Source organism: Trachurus japonicus, chromosome 9, assembly GCF_045865225.1.
Source record: "Trachurus japonicus isolate A0001 chromosome 9, Traja_1.0".
Taxonomy (NCBI): domain Eukaryota; kingdom Metazoa; phylum Chordata; class Actinopteri; order Carangiformes; family Carangidae; genus Trachurus; species Trachurus japonicus.
This window is the reverse complement of record NC_140915.1, coordinates 2,097,213-2,106,759: the sequence shown is the minus strand read 5'-3', so window position 1 is coordinate 2,106,759 and position 9,547 is coordinate 2,097,213. Positions and strand designations below refer to the sequence as shown.

The window sequence follows — 9,547 nt, the reverse complement described above, 5'->3', positions numbered from 1 at the left end:
GTCTAACACAACTAAAGCACAGGTTGAACACAACAACTCTAAACTGATCACACTTGTGTCCAATGACGTGAGGGAACATATGAAGAGTTCATTTGCAAAAGCAGATAACTCTGTTTTTTTTTTTTTTTAATATTTGAAAATGTTTCATTATTATTTACACCAGGTGACATCAGTCAAACCAAAGTTGAGTGGCTTTGACCAAGGAGATGAGACGTAACTCAAACAAATAAAGCTTTATTGAAAACAACACTCTGTAAAGAATCATTCAAAAGCATCAGCTCTTTTTTTTTAAATGGCATTTATCTGCTTTTGCAAATGAACTCTTCATATAAAACCAGTTGAGGATGAAGTCCTGTGGCCTGAGCCAGTGATGCACTTCTCATTTCTATATTTTTACGTAGGTTTACTGTATACAAGTACTAAATGCACAAGATTTCTGTTTGTCTTTGTACTGTACAAGTACTACGTGTAAATGCACAAGATTTCTGGTTTTTGTACTTTTTTTTCTCTCTTGTTTTTACAGTCTACAGGTGCTACATGCACAGGTTTTTAGTTTTGCAAGAGGAGAAGATGAGAGACGACAGGGTGAAGGAAGAGAGGATGAGGGAGGGAGGGAAGTAAAGGAAGTAAAAGGGGATGAAATGGATGTGGGGAGGGAGGGAGGGAGAGGGTGAAAACACTCCCTATAATCCAGACTCTCTGCTGTACTGGCTTTTATCTGGATGTTTAGTTTGTTTAGTTTTTATTGCTACTATGATCTTTTATGCTTCCACTCCTTCTTTGTCAGGTGACCTCGGGTGACTTGAAGACGCCTCCAAATAAAATGTATTAATATGAAAGGGAAGGAGAGAAGTGCTGCAGTAAATGCACTGGTTTTGTTTTTGTTTTGCAACATGCATTTATCTACAGTGAACAATAAACATGTATTTCTACAGCTTCATTGTGTTTTCTATTTGTCTCTGTAGTGTTTAGTGACTGATCAGTAGTAGTTTTAGTTTTGATTTGACAACATAGTCCAGTTTTGAGCACAGAGCCACAGATTGAACTGTTTTGAGGTGAAAGTTTGGTTTTGCAAGAAGAGTGTGAGGTTTGTGTTGACAGTTTAGAGAAAAGGAGAGAAGCTTTCAAGAAATAATGTGTCTTAGCGATGGAGTAAAACTGTAACTGGTTCTGGTTCAGGACTACTGTTCCCTCTCAGGTGTTTTACTGCTCCACCTCTTTACCCAGAAGACTAAAAAAGTTGCACACTCAAATATCCCCAACTAGTTTACTGTTTATTTCTCTCTAATGTGGCTTTGAACTGTGAAATGTCTGACCTGAACCGTGGTCTGTAGTGCAACTATGATTGAAGTTTTTGCTTGAGAATTATTATTACTGTTCATATCAAGATGCTTCTGCACCAAGAGTTGATGACACCAACTTGATGTTACCGTAGTTAGTTTTTTCATATTGTTCATATGGTAATAAATGCTAAATCTATTTTGCCAAAACAATATTGTATTCTGTTCTCATTAACTGTAACTGGAGCAGCCTAATGTTGTCACAATAATCTGTTATTAATCATTATAGTAACAGCCAGTAGTATTGATATGTGGAGTCGCTCCAGCAGCTCATCAGGGGAGTTGAATTTCTGCTCAGGAGTTTTGAAAATGAGAGGGAACATGGTTCAGGACTAAGACTCACCGGGTCGGGCTGTCCGCTGCAGCCGGACTCTGCTCCGGTTCTGAGCTGGTCCCGGGTTAGGGTTAGTGCTGTGCGGGTGAAGTCCAGTCCGGTCCGGACCGAACACGTGTGCAGCGGTTTCTTTCGCCGGGATCGTGCAGGAAACGTGGAAACGTCCTTCTTCTTCCTTCCTGGATCTCGGAGTTTACGTTTGTGTCACATGACGTCGGCCGGCCAGGCAGCCAATGAGAAGTGAGCAGCTGGGTCACGTGAGTTTGAAGCGGTTTCCTGTGCTTCCGGGTTTGGTTTGGTTCTGCAGGACTTGGTTGCACTATTCCACCATGCAGGGTTGAGGTGACTGTTGGATAGTTTCCCTTCAAGCCTGTCAGAACCCCAGTCAGGCTGTTTCTATAGTGACTGTCTGAAGGAAACACATGGCAGCACAGGATTCATGAGGCGCGCGACCAGAGATGTGACGTAGCCGTGACCCGGTCCACCTGGCTGCGGGTTCACCTGAGGTCCAGCTGAGGTCCAGCTGAGGTCCAGCTGAGGTCCAGCTGCAGGACAGCTGAGGTCCAGCTGCAGGACAGACAGCATGTCCACACCGAGGACCCCCAAGACCCTGATCATCACCGACGGTGAGTCCGGTAGCAGCTAGACCTCAACCCGGTCCGGTCCGGTCCGGTCCGGATCAGACCTCCTCAGCCTGAGGTGACGTCACTGTTGTTGTTGTTGTTGTTGTTGTTGTTGTTGTTGTTGTTGTTGTTAGTGATTGGACACATGAGGTGGGTCCGTTGTTGTGGCCCTACTGGTTCCTAATTTAACTGGTTACGGTGCTGAACAGCTGCAGATGTTTTGCGCTCCCTCAGCAGATTCGTCACAAATTCACAAACATACACAACATATTACCAGCGAGTTTCAAGCCACAATTCACATCTACCGCGGCGAATATGCTGCTGTGAGTGAGCAGTAACAGTTACGTACCAGCCACATGGAAAAAAAAAATAAAGTGGAGAAAAAATAATCTTCACATATTTGCGTGGGTCGGGACTCGATCTCGCTTCAGCAATACCAATTACACCACTAACCACCTGTCTAGCTCTGTGAGCCACTCAAGTTCACAGGTGCCCGCCGCTTCACTGGATATCAGTCAATTACGTCACTACAGGTAACGTTTTGACTCGAGCTGATCTCAAACAACTGGTTACCATCGGTTTGCCTTTGAAATACACGGACAATGCCTCGGTGTTTATTGTTCTTTTTCCTCCAGTCTAATCAACATATTCAGCGCTACACTTCTCTCCGCCCAACACTACACACTATGACAAAGCCTGTCGTGTTGAGAAAGTGATGAACTAGCTCGGAAATACTGTCAAAATACGCTCAACAATATGTAAACAAAATCGAAACACTTGAGCCACTGCATGTGTACATGGTTGAAAAGTACGACTTGCATTTAATCACATTACTGTATTGCGAATGTTTTGTGTACTTACATTTCTTTACACTTCTCTACAGATCTTATAAAACGCACAACGTATTTATTGGCGTGCATTAAAAGAAATGTTCACTTCAAGTCGCCGTGGTTCGCGGAAGAGATGTTACCTGAGTCTACCTGTTTCGATCTGCCTGTGACTATGATGCGTTCAAGGGACCAGGGCAGCGTCGGACGTCGGCCATTTAGATCGCCATGGACCCAAAACTGTTTAGTTCGTCAGTTTTTTCTGTGAATGTCAAACTAGTTTTAATTAAAATGTATACCTTTACAAAGGGCAATGATAAAATATGTCGGCACACGAAATCTAAAGCATCAGACCATTCTATAAACACATTTCAAACAATCGACTCACGTCCGACGCTGCCCTGGTCCCTTGAACGCATCATATTCACCGCAGCCAGAAACAGCTAGACTCAGAGCTAACTTCACCTCTCTTCCTCGAACCACAGCGACTTGAAGTGAACATTTCTTTTAATGCACGCCAATAAATACGCTTTGCGTTTAATAAGATCTGTAGAGAAGTGTAAAGAAATGTAAGTACACAAAACATTCGCAATACAGTAATGTGATTAAATGCAAGTCGTACGTTTTTCACCCATGTACACATGCAGTGGCTCAAGTGTTTCGCTTTTGTTTACATATTGTTGAGCGTATTTTGACAGTATTTCCGAGCTAGTTCATCACTTTCTCAACACGACAGGCTTTGTCATAGTGTGTAGTGTTGTGCGGAGAGAAGTGTAGCGCTGAATATGTTGATTAGACTGGAGGAAAGAGAACAATAAACACCGAGGCATTGTCCGTGTATTTCAAAGGCAAACCGATGGTAACCAGTTGTTTGAGATCAGCTCGAGTCAAAACGTTACCTGTAGTGACGTAATTGACTGATATCCAGTGAAACGGCTGGCACCTGTGAGCTTGAGTGGCTCACAGAGGTAGACAGGTGGTTAGTGGTGTAATTGGTTTTGCTGAAGCGAGATCGAGTCCCGACCCACGCAAATATGTGAAGATTATTTTTTCTCCACTTTATTTTTTTTTTCCATGTGGCTGGTACGTAACTGTTACTGCTCACTCACAGCAGCATATTCGCCGCGGTAGATGTGAATTGTGGCTTGAAACTCGCTGGTAATATGTTGTGTATGTTTGTGAATTTGTGACGAATCTGCTGAGGGAGCGCAAAACATCTGCAGCTGTTCAGCACCGTAACCAGTTAAATTAGGAACCAGTAGGGCCACAACACCGTAAAGTTACCTACAGACACACGCCTCTCATCCATAGACTGTAAAAAGAAGCTCTGCTCTCAACCAACATCTGTATGTCGTCATCAGTCCAGCTGTGGTCAGAGTCAGACTGGAGGTTAAAGGTCACCTCATAATGTGACGTCATCTCAGGTGTATGTTCTACTTCCTGTGGTCATTGACAGAGGAGCATTGAAATATCTCATATCCCTCATGTCCTCCTCTCAGTTAGTTATCACAGCTACCGCTAACAGCTAACACACTAACAGCTAACAGACCTACCGCTAACAGCTAACACACTAACAGCTAACAGACCTACCGCTAACAGCTAACACACTAACAGCTAACAGACCTACCGCTAACAGCTGACACAGCTACAGCTAACAGCTAACAGACCTACCGCTAACAGCTAACACACTAACAGCTAACAGACCTACCGCTAACAGCTGACACACTAACAGCTAACAGACCTACCGCTAACAGCTAACACACTAACAGCTAACAGACCTACCGCTAACAGCTGACACAGCTACAGCTAACAGCTAACAGACCTACCGCTAACAGCTGACACACTAACAGCTAACACACAGCTAACACACTAACAGCTAACAGCTATCAGACAGGTTCAAGGTTCAAGGTTTTTATTTGTGTCCCCGTAGGGCAATTATTGTTGCTGCAAGTAAAAAGAACACAGATACAAGACACACAATTAAAAAAAGGGGGGGGGGGGGGGTACAATACAGTGTGTTGAAACAACAACAGTGGCACGACTAAAAAAGCCCATAAATGACCGAAAAAGTACATCAGTGCGTATCCTCCATATCTAACAGCTAACACACCTACAGCTAACACACCTACCGCTAACAGCTAACACCTATGTCTATGGTTAACACACCTACAGCTGACTAACCTACTGCCAAAGACGGTTTAGTATCTTTGCTACCACTAACAGCTAACACAATAACAGCTAACAGACCTACCGCTAACAGCTAACAGCAAAACTGACCTACAGCTAACAGCCAGACCTACAGCTAAAAGAGCTAACTTACAGCTAACAGACCTACCGCTAACAGACCTAACTTACAGCTAACACACCTACAGCTAACATACCTAACTTACAGCTAACACACCTACAGCTAACAGACCAAACTTACAGCTAACAGACCTAACTTACCGCTAACAGCTAACAGACCTAACTTACCGCTAACAGCTAACAGACCTAACTTACAGCTAACACACCTACAGCTAACATACCTAACTTACAGCTAACACACCTACAGCTAACAGACCAAACTTACAGCTAACAGACCTAACTTACCGCTAACAGCTAACAGACCTAACTTACCGCTAACAGCTAACAGACCTACCGCTAACAGACCTAACTTACAGCTAACACACCTACAGCTAACATACCAAACTTACAGCTAACACACCTACAGCTAACAGACCAAACTTACAGCTAACAGACCTAACTTACAGCTAACACACCTACAGCTAACAGACCAAACTTACAGCTAACAGACCAAACTTACAGCTAACAGACCTAACTTACAGCTAACATACCTAACTTACAGCTAACACACCTACAGCTAACAGACCAAACTTACAGCTAACAGACCTAACTTACCGCTTACAGCTAACAGATCTAACTTACAGCTAACACACCTACAGCTAACACACCTACCGCTAACAGCTAACACCTATGTCTATGGTTAACACACCTACAGCTAACTAACCTACTGCCAAAGACGGTTTAGTATCTTTGCTACCACTAACAGCTAACACAATAACAGCTAACAGACCTACCGCTAACAGCCAAACTGACCTACAGCTAAAAGAGCTAACTTACAGCTAACAGACCTACCGCTAACTTACAGCTAACACACCTACAGCAAACAGACCTAACTTACAGCTAACAGATCTAACTTACAGCTAACAGACCTACTGCTAACAGACCTAACTTACCGCTAACAGCTACAGACCTTACTTACAGCTAACACACCTACAGTTAACAGACCTACAGCTAACAGACTTAACTTACCGCTAATAGCTAACAGACCTAACTAGTGTTGCCACCCGTACCGTTTTTCCCAGAATTGTTCTCTTTTTTCATCAGCTGTCCCGGGAGAAAAGAAATCTCTCCCGGGACACAATTTGTCCCGTTTTTTGGGGAAAATATAAAAAACTTCATTTGGTTTATAGCATATCACCATGAAACTCCTCCAAAGCAGAGAGATAGTTCTACGCTCTTCTTTTTTTTCCCTCAGCCAAATCACACTACGTAGTCCGCTTCATGCAGTTACAGTCCAAGGAGCCAGAGGGCTGTTATTATCTAGCACCTTGGTTGTCTTCTATATGTTTCGATTAATTCACGAAAGCACAACAAAAGCAACGTAATGACTCAGTGGCTGCTCCTTAGCTCCTCAGTGGTAGGCCAACATGTGCAGATGGTCTCTGAAAGAACTGGTCTGGAATGTTAGTACAGTGTTTTTATTAGATTATTTCAAAATATTTTGTGCAGATGCATTTTAATTTGATGTACATGCGTTTCAAACCAATGGTAAATCACTGTTAATAATTATTGTGAGGAATCAGTAATCAGTGCCTGTGACAGCCTCTGCACATAGGACATATGAAAATAACTATAGCCTATTTAAGATGGATGTTGCAACTTAATTTTTTTTCAAACAAGTAGCCCTTTGTGAAGATTTTCAAACAGATTGCAAAATAGAAGTTTTTCAATTGCGTTAATACAACATTTGAAAAGTGTTGTCTGCCCCCTCCCCCTCCGGAACATTTGGTTGAGTGTCCCTTTTTTTAAATTTTTTTTTTTATTCAAGTTTTTATTGAACTTTCCCAGGCTTGGTACATGGCAAAACTAGTTATGTTTCTCCATACAAGAACAGGTAGTCATTATTAAGAGTTAACTGTTACAGACACATTTTTGTCTCTCAAAGGGCAGAAATTGCAAAAGATAGTGAGTATAAAATAATATCAACTAAACATATATCATATCTGTACACACACATCATAATGACATGTTGCTGGGGTATACAGTATTACCAGATCCCCCTGGGGGAAGTACAAGAAAACAAGAAAACCAGAGTCCTGTACCCTAGTGGGGGGAGTGTCCCTTTTTTTCACAAATTCAAGGTGGCAACCCTAGACCTAACTTACCGCTAACAGCTAACAGACCTAACTTACAGCTAACAGACATACCGCTAACAGCTAACTGACCTAAAGTTAAAGGGATACTTCACCCAAAATCAATAATTCACCAGTCATCTCCTCCCCGTCATGCCAAGGAAGGGTCTGGAGAACTTTCAGAGTCATCAAAACTCTCTAGGAGTTCCAGGGGGGGTCCGGCTGGTGACGGATATGGCTGGTTTTCATATAATGGCGGCGGACAGAGTTCACTTTTGATTGGTCCAAAACACACACTATGAAACATCTAACAGCTATCTGACCTATAACGCTGGTCACAGCTAAGTGACCTACAGCTAACAGCTAGCTGACCAACAGCTAACAGACCTACAGCTAATAGCTAGCTGACCAACAGCTAACAGACCTACAGCTAACAGCTAAGTGACCTACAGCTAACAGCTAGCTGACCAACAGCTAACAGCTAATTGACCTACAGCTAACAGACACAGCTAACAGCTAACACACTTACAGCTAACACACCTACCGCTAACAGCTAACTGACCTACAGTTAAAGGGACAATGAGGAGTTTCTATTTGGTTATAAAAAAGTCTCATATTAGCTGTTGCAGCTAACTGACCTACAGCTAACAGCGAACTGACCTATAACGCTGGTCAGTTGTCTGTTAGCTGTAGGTCAGTTAGCTGTTAGCTCTAGGCTACAGCTAACAGCTAACTGACCTACAGCTAACAGCTAACTGAGCAGCGTTATAAAGTCTGAACTCTGATTATCCAGACGAGGAGGTGGAGGCTGAGGAGTCAAACCCGTTCTCCTTCAAGGAGTTCCTACGCTGGAAGAACCAGGGTCCTCTTCAGGACCAGGACCAGGACCTGGACCGGGACCAGGACCAGGACCAGGACCAGCAGGAGCAGGTATGAGGACTAGAGTTTGCAGAAGACCTAGTAACAGACATGAGTTTGACTGTCTGTGTCTCAAAGGAGTTTAAGGACTTAGTTATGATAGATAGATAGATAGATAGATAGATAGATAGATAGATAGATAGATAGATAGATAGATAGATAGATAGATAGATAGATAGATAGATAGATTCTTTATTGTCTGCCCCAAAGGGTAGCAGAAATTTGTCTTTGACAGGGCTCATCACTTTACATACACTCAATAAAAACACAATATTTGTCTAGAGGACGTTTCACCTTCATCAGTTCATGTAGCATCTGACCAGGCTGGGACTGGTCCAACTATCTGGTGTGGAGACTCACTATTTAACCTCTTGTGTGGGCGTTCACAAGGCTGATGATGTCACTGGTTCCCTTTTGTGCTCCAAGTGCCAACGACGGTCGTTTGAGTGACAGTCGTTGGTGGAAAGTTGGTTTCGACTTTGTTAGTGCCCTACTGTGGCCCACTAACGAAGTCGAAACCAACTTTCCACCAAAGACTTCCTAGACAAATAACCAAGTCCAGTTGCTCTGACTTAACCTCCTTTGAGAGACTATGACCTGGACAAATGAGAATATGCACAAGCTCACTGTGTCTGTGTCTGTGTCTGTGTCTGTAGTCCAGCAGAGTAACTGACAGGAAGTTGACCCGGACCTGTTTCTTCTCTGAGCCGTCAGTGGCTCCACAGGTAGAGTGACGTCATCTCTGACATCAGCACAACAGGAAGTGCAGAGAGTGTTTGAATGATGACCAAGGTGTCACTCTGTTCCTGTTTTGTCCAATCAGGAGGAGGAAGAGGGCTGGGGGCGGAGCTTCCAGTCCGGTGTGGACAGCACCTCCTCCCTCTGTACGGAGGAGGAGGAGGAGGAAGACGAGGAGGAGGAGGAGGAGGAGACCAGGTGAGACCATAGATATATTACACATAGAAGCTGCTGTCCATTGGAGCGATGCGTCAACGCGGCGGCCATCTTGGTCAGGGGGAAGCCGTGTCTACTTCCTGCATCAGAGGTCTATCAACCATTAACATCACCACAACTCACTGAATATTCAACC

At 43.5% G+C, this 9,547-nt stretch overlaps 1 protein-coding gene across 4 annotated transcripts in view; it reads left to right on the top strand.

Annotated features, from left to right (window-relative positions):
* The first annotated feature begins 2,221 nt into the window (after positions 1-2,221).
* Positions 2,222-9,547, top strand: part of LOC146980466 (endosome-associated-trafficking regulator 1-like) — a 537,750-nt gene continuing 530,424 nt past the window's right edge. The window contains exons 1-4 of one of the 4 annotated variants that reach the window (XM_085785696.1): positions 2,222-2,300; positions 8,333-8,469; positions 9,114-9,182; positions 9,281-9,393. In XM_085785696.1, coding sequence (XP_085641822.1) covers positions 2,258-2,300; positions 8,333-8,469; positions 9,114-9,182; positions 9,281-9,393 — 362 coding nt within the window. In that variant the 5' untranslated portion in view covers positions 2,222-2,257. The remainder of the gene's footprint in view (positions 2,301-8,332; positions 8,470-9,113; positions 9,183-9,280; positions 9,394-9,547) is intronic. The other 3 variants (XM_085785695.1, XM_085785698.1, XM_085785697.1) reach the window with 3 other exon arrangements.